This window comes from Macrotis lagotis, chromosome 1 (genome assembly GCF_037893015.1).
Source record: "Macrotis lagotis isolate mMagLag1 chromosome 1, bilby.v1.9.chrom.fasta, whole genome shotgun sequence".
Lineage (NCBI taxonomy): Eukaryota > Metazoa > Chordata > Mammalia > Peramelemorphia > Peramelidae > Macrotis > Macrotis lagotis.
The window spans coordinates 592,575,147-592,594,323 of NC_133658.1; the positions used below are offsets into that span (position 1 = coordinate 592,575,147).

At 38.5% G+C, this 19,177-nt stretch overlaps 1 protein-coding gene across 1 annotated transcript in view; it reads left to right on the top strand.

Moving 5' to 3' along the window:
• The window catches only part of CLSTN2 (calsyntenin 2), a 987,453-nt gene that overhangs the window by 32,001 nt on the left and 936,275 nt on the right, over positions 1–19,177 (top strand). The window contains exons 2-5 of the mRNA XM_074211649.1: positions 7,910–8,069; positions 8,193–8,327; positions 8,433–8,533; positions 8,617–8,955. Of these exons, the coding sequence (XP_074067750.1) occupies positions 7,910–8,069; positions 8,193–8,327; positions 8,433–8,533; positions 8,617–8,955 (735 nt within the window). The remainder of the gene's footprint in view (positions 1–7,909; positions 8,070–8,192; positions 8,328–8,432; positions 8,534–8,616; positions 8,956–19,177) is intronic.

A 19,177-nucleotide genomic window follows, 5' to 3' on the forward strand; every position in this document is an offset into this window, starting at 1 on the left:
TGAAAAACAGAATATAAATCTTTAAAGATGTCTCTATGCCAATGAATATATAGTCAATCCTTTAATAATGTAATTTTTATTTAGGAAGCAATATGACATTCAACTCAGTTGCCATCTTCTCAGTCATTGTCTTATATTCCTTGATGAAAGTGATCTTTTGCTTCTCAGACTTTCCTGGAATTATTCTTTGCCCTTATGGGAAAGCCTTTCCTAGTCCTTTTTAACTCTAATGACTTTCCTTTGTTATCTCCACTTTATCTTGTATATAACTATTTTATGCAGAGTTGTTTGCATGCTGTCTCCCCCATTAGATGGTGAGTGTATTGAGAGCAAGAACTGCTTTCATCCCTCCCTCCCTCCCTCCCTTCCTTCCTTCCTTCCTTCCTTCCTTCCTTCCTTCCTTCCTTCCTTCCTTCCTTCCTTCCTTCCTTCCTTTTTCCTTGGTCACACAGCTAGTAAGTGTCAGAGGCCAGAAGTCATGGAGATAGAAAGGATTCTAGAAGTGATCTGACACTTCATTTTTCAGCAAACTGAGGTCCAGAAAACTTAAATGATTTTCCCCAGGTCAAATAGACAATACATTAGAATTTTAACTCAGATTCACTGCCTCCACTATGCCATAGATTAGAATCAGTTTTCCCCAATTCCAAACCTAGATCATTACAAGCTTCATTACATTACCTGGAACATTGAAAGCATTTGATAAATTTCAGTTGAATTAAAAAGTAACACCAAAAGTGACTGCATGTTTGGGAGTTGAAGGGTAAAGGCTAGAATAACACATGTACCAAAGTCTTTTCACAACATCTAGATTCTCTAGAATAGAAAGAAAGGGGAGTGGTCATCTAGAAAATGACTTACATATATGTTATGATAGTCTTCTTCTTGCACACATAAACACACATGGTCTGTTTCATTTATTGGTATGATCCAGGACATTCAAAATAAATCCTAAATCTATCTCAAACTTTTGTCTGAATTAGCTATTTGAAAGAGGTTTTTGTTTGTTACTCCAATTTTTAATTCAAGAAAGAGTAAGGGACAGAAGCAGAGATAGAAAAGTAAAAAAATTAGAAGGCAAAGATTTAATAAAATGTAATCACAGTTAATTAAGCATAATTGAATCATTTCAAAGAACTGTTCAATAGCATAAAGAAACATTTGTCCTCTTATTGCTCTTTGTCAAATCAACTCTGCTCCATGGCTACAATTGGAATTTTTTTTTAAATAATGACATGGATTTATGAACATTATGATTAGAATTGTCAACACCACCTGGAATGTGCATAGAATGTAACTAGGGCTAGCCAATGGAACTTTACCCTCAAGATGCTGAAACTTAAACTGGCACTGATAATACTTTAAATCCTTTAGCATCATCAAAACCTGTGAATTTAATTAGCAAGATAAAATAGTAGAAATCTATGACATAACTAGTTTCTCCTCTTCCTCTTCCTACAATAACATAACAACAGTCCTCTAGAGCCCCCAGTTTTCAGTGTGAGCAATTACACTCATAAATATACTCAGAAATTAATAAATATTATAAATCGGGAATTGATTGTGTACATTTAAGAAAGTATGAAGAAAATGATGATAATACAAATTAAGCTTCTATTTGTGTTACATGTAAGGTTTACTTTTTTTCCCCTGGAGATCCAGTTGTTAAATATTTGCTACCTGCTGTTATACCCCTGGCAACTCAAAAGAGTTTCTCTCTGCCTGGCATCACTTCTCCCAGAATAATTGTTTTTCATCATTTAGGCATGCCTGCTATGTATACATATAACTAGAGATTTATATGATCTGGGGCTAGTATTTGTAGATTCTGAGAAGTTTTTTCACTATTCTTCAGCAATGATTCCCCAACTTTTATAACATTCATATGGATATCTATATGCAAATTTTTATGTCTACATCTATTTGTTTATATATATCTATTTCTGTCATGCTTAAGTTCATCTTCATGCTTATCACTTGAATTAAATAATTTCTTGTTTGTCAAAATATTAACATTTCTGAAATAGTTTAATAAATGGTAGTATCAAAGGGTGTGTGTATAAATGTGTATCTGAAATTGGGTCTGTCATAGAAAATCTGTATTGCCAGTCACTAAATTATAAGCTCCCAGATCACAGAGGCTATGATTTCTATTTCTTTTATTTTCCCAGTTAGCTATGCCTGCTTCTCCTCAAAAATCCTAGCTAAAGATTACTTGACTTTCCTAAGGTTTAGAAGGGGGTGGCCGGAAGAGAAAATAAGAAAACCCCAACATGAGTCACTGTGAGGCTCTTCTCTAGTGACAGATGGTGCTGAGTTGTATTTATTGAGTTTTCTGATCTACTTCACAGAGCCAGGACAAGGTGTTTGTGTGCCCTAGGCAAGGTTTGAAAATTGTGCCTCCTGTGTGTTACTCTCCTATGTAAGTTTGGAGCCTCCACTGTAACATATGCAACTGGACTTATCATAAAACAAAAACCTACCTGTCATGGATGGCAGACCTTTTTGGAACTAAAAATGTGTGCATTCGTAAGAAGTCATATTATAAAATGTCCCTCATTGTGCTTCTCTCTAAGCTACCTACCTCCATTTCTCCTTAAATCTCTGTTAATAGAGTGATTGAGTCTAGATATAATAAATATTCTAAGACTGGAGTCTGGAAGATCTGGATACAGCTTCAAACTCTGATATTTACTAACTTTGTGACCATTGATGAATCACTTAACCTTTCTGAGCCTCTATTTCCTCATCCATAAAATGAGGAGATGCATATCTTTAGCAGCAGCTGTTCAAAGTTACCGTGAGGATCAAATGAAATAATGTTTATAAAATACATTGCAGATGCTAAAGGGTCTCTGTCAATGCTTGTTAACATTACTATTTTTATTTTGCATGCTAAATTTTATTGTAAAAGGTCAGGACCTTTAAGACGGTCTGTGATGAAATTCAATAGGACAAAAATTAGAGGATACTCGGAATTAATCAAGCATATGGTGTGGTGAAAAGAATGCTACATTTGGTTTCAGGAGACTTGAGTCTGAATCCCAACTCTCTTGCTGTTCCTGGGCAACATTGGACAAATTTCCTAATCTCTGAGATTTAGTCCCCCATCTGTAAAATCAGCTGTAATTGGAATATTCCAAATAATATTGCTAACCAACCCAAAGAAGACAGTTATTTTAATGGCTTAGATTTTACATAATGATTTCTTATGATGATGATGTTTGTCCTTCATTCTCAAAAAATACCATGACATCAGGGGAGGTCAGGCCATGACAAGCATATAAATTAGATTTGAGTGAGGAAGTGCTGTGCTAAGTCATCAGCCTCACTTTCTCCTCCAGGGTCATCTGGATCCAGTGACCAGATATGAATCAGGAAGCCTGGAGATGACCATGGATATAAGGCAATCAAGGTTAAGTGATTTGCTCAAGGTCACACAGTTAGTAAATGTCTAGTGTCTGAGGCTGGATTTGAACTTCTGTTCTCCTGACTCCAAGGTCAATGCTCTATCCACTGTACCACCTAGATGCCCAATACTTTCTTATAACAATCCTATTAAAGAAGTATTAATAATTATAAATATTAATACTACTTTACACATGGACAAATGAGGTTCTGAGATATTGTTGACCTATCCGATGAAGAGGAAATGAAAAACTATAAACATCATTTACATTCAAACTTATAATTTCCTGCCATCTTACTTTTACTCACTATTTTCTTTCTCAGTCTCCCCTTTTACCCTATCTTTGTTACTTTAACTTCTCCCATTTTAATCACCTGTCCAAAAGTCCCCCACCTTTCTTTCCCCTCACCCTCCTAAATCTCAATCCATACACCTCTCCTTCACTCTGTCCCTCCATTTTCTTACCTTTCTACATGTTCAGAAGATATCTACCCTCTTCCAGATGTACACATTGTTTCCTAGGACATGCATCCAGCTCCTCTGGTTTCAAACATAAACAATCCTCATTCTACTACTTTAATTGTTTTCCAGTTTTATTTTTTCCCAGATCTGTAGAGGGATTTAGTAAGGCAAATGAAGTTGGGCGAATGACAAAGACTGTGGTAGAGGCTACATAAGAGAGAGTTGTTAGTATAATCTTTTAACATGGTTTGCTTTCTATTCCTGAATACACTTAAGGGACTTTATATCTACTTTCCCTGTTTAAGTAAGAAAGTAGTTTCCATCTCCAAAGAGGGGACATATGAAATCTAGTCTCTATATCTCTGAGTTCTATGTGACTTCTTTACTTGTTTTTGCTGACTCCTATGCCCGGTATGCCAAACACCTTCTTCCCCTTTACCAATTCAATTCCCATCCATCCTTTCAATAACTTGCTCCTTCAGACCTCACAAAGCACTTCATTCGGTGACACTTCAATACATTTATGTAATATTGTATTTTATAACAATCCTTAAAATCATCAGTGAGTTAACTAGTTTCTGTTATGGTAGATAGAGCTCTGGGTCTAGAAGCAGGAAGACCTGAGCTCAAATCTTACTTTAGACATTTACAAGTCATATAACTCTGGGCAAATCATTTAACCTCAATTTGTCTAAGTTTTCCCATCTGTAAAATGGGAGTAAACTTACCTAACAAGATTATTGAGAGGGTCAAATGACCCAATATTTCTAAAGTACTTTGAATGGTTCTTGGCATCTAATAAATGCTCTATGAATCCCTCTCAATCAATTTATCAATGAAGGGGCAGCTAGGTTGCACAGTGGTTAGAGCACTAGTCCTGGAAGTCAGGATGACCTGAGTTCAAATCCAGTCTCAGACACTTAATAATTATCTAGCTGTGTGACCTGGGGCAAGTCACTTAACCCCATTGCCAGGCAAATACAAAAAAAAAAAATTATTACTCAAGAACTTATCTTACACCAGGCACTATGCTAATAACTGGTGATGCAAATACAAAGAATGAAACTTTCCTGTTCTAAAAGAACTTCTTTATAATGGGGAATGGGTGAAAGAAAACAAGTACATTTAATGACATATATAACATAAGTATAAAGTGAATAAGTAAAAATATAAATAGTAGCTAAATGCAAGGTAATTTCAGAGAGAGGGCAAAGAAAGATTTCGGGGGTGCCTGAGGTGCATCTTAAGGGAAGCAAAGGATTATATGACCTGGAAGCAATGAATGAGTTCATTCCAGTAATGGAGGGAGGAGATTTTGTGTACTGTGAAAGGAATGGTGACTAGGCCAATTTGACTGGATCATGGAGAGCAGAAGGGAGAAAAATAAGATTGAAAAGATAGATTGGGGACAAGTTCTTTAGGGCTTGGTAGTTGTGTATAGGATGGATGTACTGAAGTGGGGAGAGATTTAAGGCAGAGATACCAAATAGGAGAATGTTGCAATAATGTACTTGAGAAGTGATGAGAGCCTTAATTAAGGTGGACTACATCCAGGGCCATTTCCAGTATTTCTGATCTACTGGACCCAGATGGCTCCAGAAAAGAAAGTGAAGCTGGTGACTTTGCATAGAACCCTCTCACTTAAATCTAATTCACTTGCATGTCATGACAAAACCTCTCTAATGTCATGGTCTTTTACCAGAATAAAGAACAAACAACAACAACAGCTGTGGGATTAGAGAAAAGGGGTCACAACATGATAACTGGAAGATAGAAATACTCATCCAAGTGTCATTATCTTCATTTTATGGATGGCAAAAAAGGAAAGATAAGTCCATGATCTCACAACCAATAAAAGGAAGGGTTAGAATGTCAATCCAGTTCTCAACTTTAGGATCAATCATCTTCCCCCATCTTTGTTGGATGGCATTCTACATTCAGAGAACAATAAATGTTTATTAAATAAAGGAAGGAAGAGAATTAGGAAAGTCTGTGCATGAACTCTTCCTCAGATACTTATCATCTGTGTGATCTTGGACATATCACTTAAATTTTGTGAATCTTAGTTTCATTTTATATAATATGGGAATAATAAGAACTCAGGATTATTTTGAGAATCAAACAATATTCTCCTTTCTCACCATTCTCCCCACCATTTGTCTGACCTCTTATTTTCCATTTCTTTTGTTGCTGCTTCATTCACATCACACACTAACTGTGGATGTATATACATCAAGGCTGAATTCTGGGTTCTCATTTCTTTTCTCTCTGTACTTCCCCACTTGGTTATTTCAACAACTTCTCTGGTTTCAATTACTGTTCCTCTGTACCTCTAATGCTATAACAAGTTCAGTATTTTGGCAAAGTTTCATGCTTGCTTTTATTACCAGTTGTGTCTACAACATTTAGAACTGGACATTCCATAGGAATTTCAAACATGATAGATTCAAAATAGAATTAGTTAATTTTTCCCTTCAAGAATGTTTTGAACTTATTTATTATTTCCTATGATGGCATCTTCCTTCCAGTCACTCAAGTTTGACCTCAGAATAATCATTAATTTCTTAATGAAACACAACCCACATATCCAATCAACTGTCATATTCTGTTGTTTCTATCTCCACAACATTCCCTATAAGTCTTTCTCCACTCACACAGCCACCACTCAAATTGATGTCCTTATCCCTTTTAATTTAAACTGTTTAAATAGTCTTCTAATTAGTCTCTCTGCTTCAAGGCTCTCCTCACTCTAATGTATACTGAATACAGCTGTCAAAGTGATTTTCCTACAGTGCAAGTTTGATCATGCTACTGCTCCTTTATTCAATAAACTCAAGTGATTTCCTGTAACCTCTAGGAATAATAACAGTGATAACAACAACAATAATAGTTAGCATCATTATAATTCTTATTAGATGCCAGGCATTTTACAATTATCTAATTTGATCCTCACAAACAAGCATGTGAGGTAAGTGCTGTGATTATTTTCATTTTACATATAAGAAAAAAGAGGCAAGCAGGTTAGGTGACTTACCTCAGGTTACATAGATTCTAAGTGACTGAGTAAAGGGCTCCATTAATTGCCTGAGGTGCATACCCTTACTATTCTGGCTCTGTTCTCTGTGATCTTCTGTACAGGAGACCTGCCTAGGTGCTGTCCCTCAATACTCCATCTTCATCTCCATACCTTTGTACTGCTTGTCCCCCAGACCTGGAATGCTTTTCTGCATCTTCCCTATTAGAATCCCCTGACTTTAAGACCTTTCTCCTTTCTCTTAATTGTTAGGGTTTCTGTCTCTCAGGTTGAAAAATTAATGAGAAATATTATCTCACTAGATCCTCACAATGATTTCATGAAGTAGCTAAATGCTGTCAATACATCCATTTTGCAGATTACGAAACTGAGGCTGAAGGTGGTTAAATGACTTGCTAAGAGCCACAGTGCCTCAGGCTGAATCTGATTTTTTCCTGGTTTTCCTGACTCCAATGCCAGAATTCTAAGTACTCTCCTACCTAGCTGCCATCTGAGTATAAATCAAATTTGCATGTATGTTGGCTTCTCTCCCCTCCCCCCCTTTTGAATGTAATCAACTTGAGAGGGCAGGAACTGTCTTTGTTTTGTATCTCCTTTGCATAGCTCAGTGCCCAGGACAAAATTAGTACTTCTTGTCACTTAATTGATAATGTATTTTAAGCATTTTACAACATTAATATACTATGTCAGTGCTCATCAGCATCATTAAACATTCAAGTTTTAGCGACTTTGAGTCGTTGTTGAACCTCCAAATCCCCCCCCCCCCGAAATTCAGTCCAACTGGTCAGCATTTGGATGACTAAGATGAAAGAGTACTCCATATAGAGGCTATATGCTCTTTAGTCCACCACCTGCATGACTTTGGGCAAGTCACAGTATTTTGTAGATCTTAGTTTCCTTCTCTGCAAATGAGAGAATCGGACTAGACATCTTCCAAGGCCCCCTTCAACTCAAATGTATGGGATCACGCTGGAACACTTTTCTTACCTTCCTCTCTCCCCTAGGACTCCCTGTCCCTGACTTTCTGTGTCAATCTCAGGAGTCCCGCTGTTCCTTCCCACAGGCATCCTCCCAAACCAGACAGATAGAATCTCCATTAGAGCAGGCCACTGGCCGGAGGAATCAGAGTAATCCCAACTGCATTATACGGAATATTGCTTCCAGGTTGGGAAAATGGAAAAAGGGGGGCTGGAAGGTTTCTTTCAGGTGACCGCACCTGCACTTGTCCCATTATCCAGTAACAGAGTGAGGCTCTGTCCCTCATTTTTTACCCTCCCCCATTCTCAGGTTCAAACCTCTCATTTCCAGCCTCTGCAATGGCCTGGGTGTCCAGAAAGTGAGTGAGGGGCGCCTGCCAGTGGAGGCACCCCAAAGCTGGCGACAAGGGCTAACAAGCCGGGCATGCTCAGTGGCCTGGGACAGGTGAAGGAGGCAGCAGAAGGGTGGGGGGGGGGGGCGCCTGCGATGCGGGAGGCGAGCAGCGAGCTGAGCGGAGGAAACTTCGGGAGGGCGTGTGGCCGGCTCTAGGGTCCTCCCTGGAGCCCTGTGTCCGCCGCTCATGAATATGCAGCAGCCACCTCCCTGTGACGTCACGGGCCGTCCCAGGGTGAGCTCCCGAGCAGCTCCGGGTCCGCGGCAGTGAGCGCGGCTGGCAGCCTCGGGAGCGGTGAGCGCGGCTGGCAGCCTCGGGAGCGGTGAGCGCGGCTGGCAGCCTCGGGAGCGGTGAGCGCGGCTGGCAGCCTCGGGAGCGGTGGTGTGCGCGGCAGCCGGGCTCGGCGGAGGGAGGCGGCGGCGGCGGCGGCGGCGGCGGCGTCCGGAGCGCTCCCAGCCCAGCCAGCGAGGCCGGCCGCCGGCTCTGCGGCCAGCAGCTCCTCCTGCGGCGCCGAGAGCCGGGCTCGCGGAGCCCGTGGGGCTGCAGCCGGCCGGGCGCGCGCTCCAGCCTCCGGGATGCTGCTGGGGATGCTCTGGTGGGCGCCGCTCCTGCTGGCGCTGGGCGTGGGGAGCGGCAGCGGCGGGGACAGCCGCCGGCGCCGCCTCCTCGCGGCTAAAGGTGGGTGCAGAGGCCGGCGGGGAAGTTTCCTCTCCCGACGGAGTGGGGCGAGGGGAGCGGTGGGGGGCGGGGGTCTCCCGCGTCCAAGCCAAGCGAAGCCACTGACCCAGGGCAGCCGAGAGCGCGACCCCCCCCTTCTCCCCTCCTGCTCCCCATCATCTACGGCCTTTCCGAGTCGCCCCCCCACCCCAATAACCTGCCCTAACGGTTCTCGAGCTGGCGGAGTCCCTCGAGACGCAGCTGCCCGTCTGCCCGGCTCTGACCTATTTGGATTTCGGGGGACTGTGGGGTGGGAAGTCAGGGGGGACGGGCTCTAAGGGGGGGGGGTGGAGTGCCGCAAAAAAGCCGGTGAGTCCGACTCAACTTTGATGCTCCGACACTTCCCGCCCCGGGGGGGGGGGGGGAGTCTGGTTCAGTCTCAATTTTGGAGCCTCGAGGATGCTGGGGGTTGGGGCAATTCGGGGAGACCACAAGCAATTGTAGAATAGCGGGGGGGAGGGGATGGATTTGGTGTAGAGGGTCTATCCAAACGGAAGGCAAGACTGGGGGTCCGTTTCTTCCGATGAATGATGGATGAGCGACTTATGCAGTAGAGATGCAAAAATGATGCCCAAAGGATGCCAAAAAGTTTGAGGCTGGTGTCTGAGTGTGTGTGGAAGGTGCGAGTCTCACGAGGAAGCACTTGACCCCGCTGAGCAAGTAAAAGTAGCCAAGGAGTCTGGTCCTGGGAGCTAAATGGCAAACAGGAATCTCTGTGATCGCCATCTCCTCCCTTTCCCTCCTCCCGCAAACTGTTCTCTGAGAAATACCTTTGAACGACTCAATTATTTGCATACGTCTGTCTACTCCATCCTTTAATAAGGTTATAGCCACTGATCCCAAAATATACTGAATGGAATTGAAGTTCGCTCGTGCACTGGAAAGACTCTAATTGCTGCCTCTAGACGAGGCCTCAGAGCTCGGAAGGAAGGGGTTGTGGAGTTGACAGGTTGAAGTAGTCGAGTTACGTGCTTGCCGCCCTGTGGCGGGGATTGGGTAGGTGGGAGAGGGTTCTAGAGGTCTGGGATGCTGCGGACTGGGTGAGAGTAGCGGCCGGAGGGGAGACAGCGAACTGCTCCAATGCAGCACGGTTATAACTTGTTGCTGCTCCATACTATTGATGAGCCAGACTCGCGATTAGGTTAGGGGCTCACCAGAAGCCAGACTCGGAGAAAAATCCGGAAAAGAAGATTGCTTTCAGAAAGGATTTGAGGAGTTTCACTGATCAGGAAGCCTTACTTTGCTATTTAAAAAAAGAGAGAGGGAGGGTGACAAGGGCATAGTTATACATATATATATATATATATATATATATATATATGTATATATATATATATACATATATATATACATATACATATAAAAGCAAGGCATAATATCAAAGCTAACCGGCATGATGGTTTTCTGAACAAGAGCTAAAAGGAGTACAGGAGAAGTGAAAACCTCTGCTAATAATTAGCCTTCAGGGAGCCTGAACACGAGCTGAAGAGTTAATGATTCTGCCATTCTGCTTTTCTTTCTTGTTTTAACAGATTGGGAAAGTGCGATTAATTCCATTTATTCATTGTTATATAAGTCATATGTACAAAATTAAAAACATTTTCAGGAAAAAAACTTCCAGTTTTTTTCAAGGTTCCTATGCACGCTTGAGGTAGTTTTTCCTTTTTTTTTTTTTTTTTAAAAGATGGGATTTGTACTTTTAAATGTATCCCTATAAGATGTTGATAAGGAGTTACCAACCTGAAGGGAAATAGTCCTTTTCAGAATGCCATATTTGATACCCTTGAAAGACAAAACCTAAAGTTACTCCCCCCAACACACACACACACACACACTTGTTGGAACAGGAAAGTCCTTATTTTCTGATCATTTGGGTTACTTTGTTAAATTCTAAGTAATAATTTCACAGGCAGAAACTTGCAACCCAAACATTGCACACTTACCATGTTTGTTGTGAAGGTAAGCTTTCAAATGACTGGGGAAATTAGGCTCATCCAGTAACTTTGGGAAGGATTGTGTGTTCAATACTGGTTTTTCTTTTGTTTTGTTTGTATCTGTGATGCTTATTCTCAGTAGTCTTAGAAGTTTTCTTAAAGAACAAGTTGAAACATCGTTTAGTAATAGTTACATTAACTGATCTGGGATTTTTTATTTTTTATGTGTTTTGTAATTTTAAAACAAAGACATTTTTCTTTGGGGACTGAAAGAATTCTGTTAGTGAGTAGTTCAGAACAGGTGTCTCTTGAATTCTGTATTTCTGTATTCAGATTCTTTTCCATCTAACCACTGGGTGGCTGCAAAGAGCATTTTTTTTTTTTTTTTTTGCTGCAATAATTTTTTAGACAAATGTGTAATGGTTGATAAAAACAGAGACATTTATTATGACATGTTAGTTGGTGTTTACAGAACTGGCTTTTCTTATTCCACTTTAGATGCATTTTTGCATTTCTAGATCTCAACCATGGTTCAGAATGATATTTTAAATAATAAAGAAACATTTTCACTTAAAATGCATTCCTGTCTTTGATTTATCAGTCTTTTTACTTTTGTATAATTAACTAGTATTCCTATCAATAAAATAGGAAAAGATTGAGAATGGTGTGGCAGGAAGATTGGAGAGGAGGAGTGGGGGGAGCTCTCTTCCAACACACAACACCATACTGTATTCATCTGTAAGAACAGATTTGGAGCGTAGAGTCAAACTGGCTTACAATGAGTTGAAAGCCTCTTTAGGACTGCAGTCTAAAAGCTCACTGCTCCCTGGTTTGAAGTCCTTGTAAGATGTCATGTTCACTGTGCACAGTTTGTGATGCTTTTGTGTTCTTTGCATCTTGCTGTAGGGAATAGAGCAGATAATTCCTGACAAATGTTTTGTGTTTCACAGCATTACAGTGCCTTGCTACTTCAGATTTTTTAAAAATAATATAGTAGGAAAGTAGTTACTGTACCTTCAGCACACTCCTTTTCCTCCCCTCCTTACAGTATACTAACTACACACTATTATTAATATATTCATATTGGATTGATTGTAGAAATCTTATTGTGCTATCTGCATCTTTTGGGGGCAGAAATAATGCGGAAGTGATGGGCCCAAATCATTCAAGCACAAATTAAAAATGTATTTTATCCAAGAGGGAAAAGAAGGAATTAAAAGAAGGCAATTAGCCTTCTTATAAGAATTAGTTACTATATACCCTAGATTTGGACAAGTCTCAATAGTGTGCATTGGAAATTCTTTTCTATTCCACTCATTTGAATTTTAACACCTTGAACACAAAGGTCATTTGGGACAATATTTAAGCTATCAATCATCAAGTTTGAAAGATTGCTATGAGTACACACAGTATTGAATGTTGTGGGTGACTCAAGAAAAATTATATAATGTGAGTAGCTAATAGGCAATCAAGGAAGTAACATTTAAATATTTGCAACAATTAAGATAAAATTTAATTAAGTGCTAAGCTATGTGCAATTGACTCCAAGATAAGAGCAAAAAAGATGATTGTGGGCAGAAATGATTGGCAAAGACTTTATGAAATAGATGGGACTTGAACTAGACTTTGGAGAATGGATCAGATTTGAATAAGTAGAAAAGAGGAGTAAGACCTGGAAGATGATATCTGGGAAATCATTACAGGAGAACAAGAAGCCCTGGGCATAATGTTCCCTGATTCTCAGGCAACTATAATTCAGATTCAATTCGAGGAAGGTTTCTTTTCTAATACAGTCCATTGAGCCTCATCTTGAGTTTTAATGCCAGGAATTGTAAGCCTAAGTGCCAGAGGCTATGGGAAGCACTGATGACTCTGTAAGGTTGAACTGTCTCTGTTGGAGCCAGACCTTATTATTTAACTGTATTGCTACCTCCTTTAGTGATGATACTGCCCAAAGCAATGTGAGAATCCAACATTGTTTAAAAGGGAAGGCAACAAGGTAAGACTGCATCACTTTTATCTAAGCAAATCAAAACTTTTGTTGCCAGAAACAGCAGATGTTTCTCTTTCTCTCTCAGAAGCTCAAAGGATTTCTGCAAGTATTCAAAGAGTTAGAGACTTAAGAATATGCTGAAGGGGTGAAAATGGTTTGGAGTTCTTTAGAAGAATTACCCAAAGTCAACTTTTTTTTTCAAAGCATGTGCTTTTTTAGGGTTGAGACTGAGATTTCAACAAATACCCCAAAGGAAAAGACACCACCAAAAAACCAACCTATTTTTTTTCCCTGAAAGAAAAATAACCATTTATGAGAGATAGTTCTAGTCCTAAGAGTAGCATAATAAAAAGTCTCTGGTCCTGAGTCAGGGAGATTTGAATTCAAATTTTGCCCCTGACAGTTATCTTGTTCAGTGATTTTGCATAAATTGCTTACCTTTCTGAACTTTTTGACACTTGTTAGAAGGCTTACATAGAAAATATAAAGAGTACTGGGGAGTCAGAGGAGTGGGATATTCCAGGATAAAGGACCTAGTATATTGGAGTTGTTGTTCAACTGTTTTCAGTCATTTCAGAATCTGTGACCCCATCTGAGTTGCTTTTTTAATTTTTTTTGCAAAGATACTAGAATGATTTTAAATTTCCTTTTCCAGTTCATTTTACAGATGGGGAAACTGAGGTAAACAGGGTTAAGTTACTCAGTCAGGGACCCACAGCTAGTAAGGGATCAGAGACCATATTTGAACCCAGGAAAAGAAGTCATCTGGATTCTTAATTCATTGCTGGAAAACCAGGAACATAGTGAAAAAAAGTTTGGAAATGGGGTAAGAGAAGTCAGGAGGATCTGAGTTCAAATATGACCTCACACCCTTGACACTAGCTGTGTGAGCCTGGCTTCACAAAATAAATAAATGAATGCATAAATAAATGAATGCTAGGTGACAATGAGCAAGTCAGTCTAGATCTCAGTTTCCTCATCTGCAGAAAAAGGGGAGTGTAGAATATGACTTCTAGAGACTTTTTGTGATCTAAATCTATTTCTATAATACAAATTAAGGTAAAAATAGATAAACAGTCTTCCTTCTGGCATTGCTGGCAGGTAAAAAGCTTGTCCATGGGGCCATGATACTATATCCTGGTAATCACAGTAGGGCTCATTTCTTTTTCTTTTTTAGGTTTTTGCAAGGCAAATGGAGTTAAGTGGCTTGCCCAAGGTCACACAGCTAGGTAATTATTAAGTGTCTGAGGCTGGATTTGAACTCAAATACTCCTGACTCCAGGGCTGGTGCTTTATCCACTGCACCACCTAACCGCCTCAGGCTCATTTCTTTAACACATTCAACTTTATAAAGTGATTTTACTATAACAAAGCTATAAAAGAGGTAGTTCAAATATTACTATATTCATATGATTAATTGAGTAAGCAAGACTCTGACAGGCAAAATGACTTGCTATCCAGGCACTAAATTTAATAAAAGACAGAAACTGGATAAGAACCCATGTATTTTAACTCCAATATTCATTATATGCTTACATACATACATAACCCTACAGACTTTTAAAATGTTGGACTGCAACTATCAGACATGTATAACCAATTTTCTAACTCTCAGGCAGATAATCTCAGATTTAGAAGGATGCTCCCCATATGCTTTCTTGAGACATTACCTACAATGCCCAGTATCGGTTTCACTGCTAATTTAAAGATACTACAGAATCATCCTTTATTATGGTTATAAGTACATTTTTTTAAATGTAGTAGTTGACAGTCTAATAGGAAATTGTTGAGTTTATGTTTTTTTTTTTCTTGGATCACTTCTCTGTTTTACTTCATCTTAAGTACTTGTCATACCCAGAGCTTTGGCATCTTAATTAATCAAATGGGGATAGTAATATATTTGTACCACCTGTCTTTTAAAATTGTCAGGAAACCAGGCTAATTCAGTTGAGACTCAAAGCTATGACTTTCATCAGACATCACAAATTAATGATCTTCTCTATCCTTTAGGTAGTTTGCTGTTGTAGAAAGAACACTAAATTTAGAATGAGGATTTGAGTTTGAATCCTGGCCTTGCTTGCCATTTGCTATTTTTTGACAAAGTCACTTAACTCCTCTGTGTCTGTTTTCCCACCCATTAAATGAAGAATAGATTATCTCTAGGAATTTTTCAGCTTTAAATTCTTGAAAAATTATGAAACAAGCTGAGTTTATCAAAGGTAAACTAGGCAGTTGCCTACTTAGTGTGATTTAATTGGTATTGAAGTTTTCTCTACTGGAAAATAATTTTCTTTGTTGAATATAAATGTCCCCAGATGGTTAATGCTTGATGCCACGGATACGTAAGTAATAGTTCTGGAGCAGAATTGCTGAAATGTAGCCAAAACAAAAAAAAAAAGAAAAGAAAAAAAATGATTTTCCTGTGTGCTTAATTTTACTGAAGGTTGATAGAGTTAATAATAACAAGGATTTTTTAAAAATTTACTATTGGTTTACCTTTTATATCACCCCCTTTGTTACAATGGATCACCTTATATCCAAAAATCAGTGAGGAGCAGGGACAGAACCAAAGAAAGAGCAGAGCTGCCTATAATACTCCCTACCCCAAGATCCTCAGAAAACAATGTGGAATTGTAGGAAAGAAGTATCAATAGCATCCAGGCAGCAAATTCCTGGGGGAAATTTTCCTGATGTATCTCTATTATACTGGCAGATATGAATTGTTGCTTATGGGTTGAAGGTGTTGTCTGCAATCTCTCCCACAAATCTTACTCATTCTGCTTTCAGACTTTTTTGACAAGATGTTTCTGCCCAGAATACATTCCCTAACTCCATGATCTGCATTGTCTATAGCTATCAGCTTAAACCTGTAGTCTTCTGGACTAAGGGGCCTTTGAACTTGAAAAACAAATTGTGAAAACTGCATTTCAACATAATTGAAATATGATCTGTTATTCTAGGTATTTTATTTAATGAATTTAAATATATTATTCTGAGAAGGGTCTAATGGGCTTCAAATGCCAAAGGCTGATGCAAAAAAAGTTAAGCACTCCTGCTCCAGAAAATTAATATCCTTTACTCACCTGGCTCATTCTATGCTTGTGTTCATCTAGCAATTTATATAGTTTCCCTTACATTATCACATGCTTATAGTTATTGCACTTCTTATATTTGCTCTCCTTTGAGTTATTAACCATTCATTCAAATATATATAGATATATATACATAAGTGCATATATTCATATATATATATACTTAATAAATACATTTCTATTTATCTCTCTCTATCTGTCTATCTATTTATCTAATTACAGTGGATTTATTGAAATGAAATGGATGACATCAATTTCTTAGATGTCAGAATGTATTCAGTGAAGACTGGCAATAACATGTCATTAGAGTTCTCTGTTAAGTTTGGAATGCTTCTTTTGGTATTTCAATTTTTTTTTTCAATTTACTGAGTCTTGGTTGATTTGTAGAGTAGCTCCCAATGAAAGAAATTGTATTCACAGATACATCTTGGGGAGTCTAATTCTTGGTTAGACATTTTTGCAATGTTCTGTGTCAATGTTGCTTACATTATATGAATAATTGAGCATATGACCACTGGGCTACTTTTCAAGATATTCAGGAATGTGAATGGTTTGGAAAAAAGCTGAAGACCTGGAGTTAGGGGACCTATTTCTGCTTTCACTGTTGACTTGCTGTGTGATCTTGGTCAAGTTGCCTCTCTTCTCTGCTAATTTATTTATTTGTAAAATGAGGGATGGTAATACCTATGCTATTTATTTCAGAGTAAGAAATAATATAAGAAACTTTATAAATATGTGTTATGAGTAGAAGTAGTATTTACTCACTCAGTTTCCTGGTTTGTGAAATGAGATAGCAATGCCTGATATTCCTGCCCCATCAGCCTTGTTGTGAGGTCTAATGAAATGTCATAGGGCTTTAAAATTCATAGATATGTTGTGTAAATACAACAATCCTATTCAGACATTTGTGTGGGATTTTTGAGTTCAAAATGGATTACTTTTTAATCCTTTTAACATTGTTTAAAAACTTTAATTAATTTCGCTTTCAGAAGAAACTTGAACTTAACATCAGTCCCTTTCTAGTTATTTGATGTATGGTCTGCATATGTCACACAGCTGGTGGTCACCATGGTTACATGTTGAATGCAGCAGCAGCAGTTACAGACCCATAAATTTTCAGTGAAGAACAAGTCAAAACTGTTAATATTATGTCAAGTAGATGTGTCATTTCCCCAATTTGCATGGATAACTGCATTGCAGCAAATTAATTAAAACAGATAAATGTTAATCCAATGCATGTCTCCTTGTAATTAATGAAATATAACCATTACAAGAATCTTTGATTTATAATTTTAATTTATAAAATGTTGAATTTTACTATGAAGTTAGATGCATTAATAGAAGAATCTGATCCATCTTAACATTAGAAAAATAATCACATTTCTATAAATTAATCACTCTGTAAAAAGATATAGTTCATTAACATCCTGAACTGAAAGTGTTAGATGTAAATTAGATTAACCTTTTTGGTGACACTTTCATTTATATTGTACATTCTATCAGAGCTCAAAGCACTTTACATATATTAATTCAATTAACCCTCCCCAGACCCCAGCTAAGTAAGCACATATATCAAAGTTAGAAGGGAGGAGAAATGAAATCTTTCAGAAATATTGAAGTTTCACTCTTCAAATACATTATTTATGACTTCTTTGCAGCAATACAGTTTTTCCCAGATTCACATAGCCTGAGTACTTGGTTGGGTGTAACTACTTCTTTTGCAGTTAGCAGCTCTCTACTACCCTCCTCCCTTTCCAAATATGCTTCTGCCTGTTTAATAGATCCTACTGTCAGAACACTCAATGGGAGTTATGAAGTAGGAAAACTGCTTTATATGGACTGGGTCTGTTTACATAGTGGCCTTGTAGTTACCAGTTTTATTTGTTGTCTTTCCTGACTTTGTGTGTCCTTTGGTTTTCAGAAACTCTAAAGACTCAGTCAGCATACCAATGAATTAACCAAACTCCTCAATTGGCTCAGACACTGATTCATTGCTTACCTTCAGGTCCTCTATTATAATACCTTTTACTTTGCACTTCTTTTTGGGCCAGGAACCCTTTTTGTATTACCTTGAGGCTTAAGGATGGAAACTATTGATCTTGTTCATGAGTCAAAGGATCATTCTTAAAGCCTAAAGGGACCTTTTAAAACCTGAAGGGATCTTTTTATAGATTACCAGTCCAATTCCCTTGTTTTATCAATGTGGATTTGAGACCCAAAGAGGTTACCTGACTTGCCAAGATCATATAGAAAATAAGTAGCAGAGATCTCACTAGAACTAAGATACTCTGCCTTTTTTTTTTCCTCCATTGTATACTTCTCTCTCTCCAGCCTCACTGATGGGTGTGAGATAACTGCATTTGACTTTGGAAACAGCTTTAAAAAAGAAAAGAAAAGATTTAACCCAAAGATAGAACATAGACTGGTGTGCAGGTACCAGAACTGAGGTAAACATTACTATTAGGCCTTTGGACCATACTTTTAACTTAACCAGAATTTCCTAACATTAAAGTACATTTATACTACAGAAACAGCATTGACCTGGGAATAAGGAAACCTGAGTAACCCTGTCACCAGAAAACTGTGGCCTTGGGAAAGTTGTTTAACATTTGTGAGTTGCTAGGTTTTATTTTTTTATCTGTTTAAGAGAAAATGGTGTTTGGTTTAGATAATCCCTAAGGTATCTTAAAGATGAAAAGACAAAAACCCTAAACAATTTTGTAGCCTGGGTCCCTACTGCCTGAACAAGAATCTTATATTCTTTTTTTATTATTTTTTTATTTAAATTTTTTTTTGCAAGGCAAATGGGGTTAAGTGGCTTGCCCAAGGCCACACAGCTAGGTAATTAAGTGTCTGAGACTGGATTTGAACCCAGGTATTCCTGACTCCAGGGCCCGTGCTTTATCCACTATGCCACCTAGCCGCCCCGAATTTTATATTCTTAATCCTACTTGATAGATTAGGGATATAAGTATTAGGTTTTAGAGGTTCCCATCGTCTTTTTTTATATCTACTTAGTTACTACTAAAGTTTCTTCAGTAAATCAAATAATACTAACAGCAATGAACATTTTTATAGCACTTTGAAATCTGTATAGCAGTTTCATATATATTACCTCCTTGGTTATTATTATGCCCATTTTACATATAAGGAAGCTCAAGAGG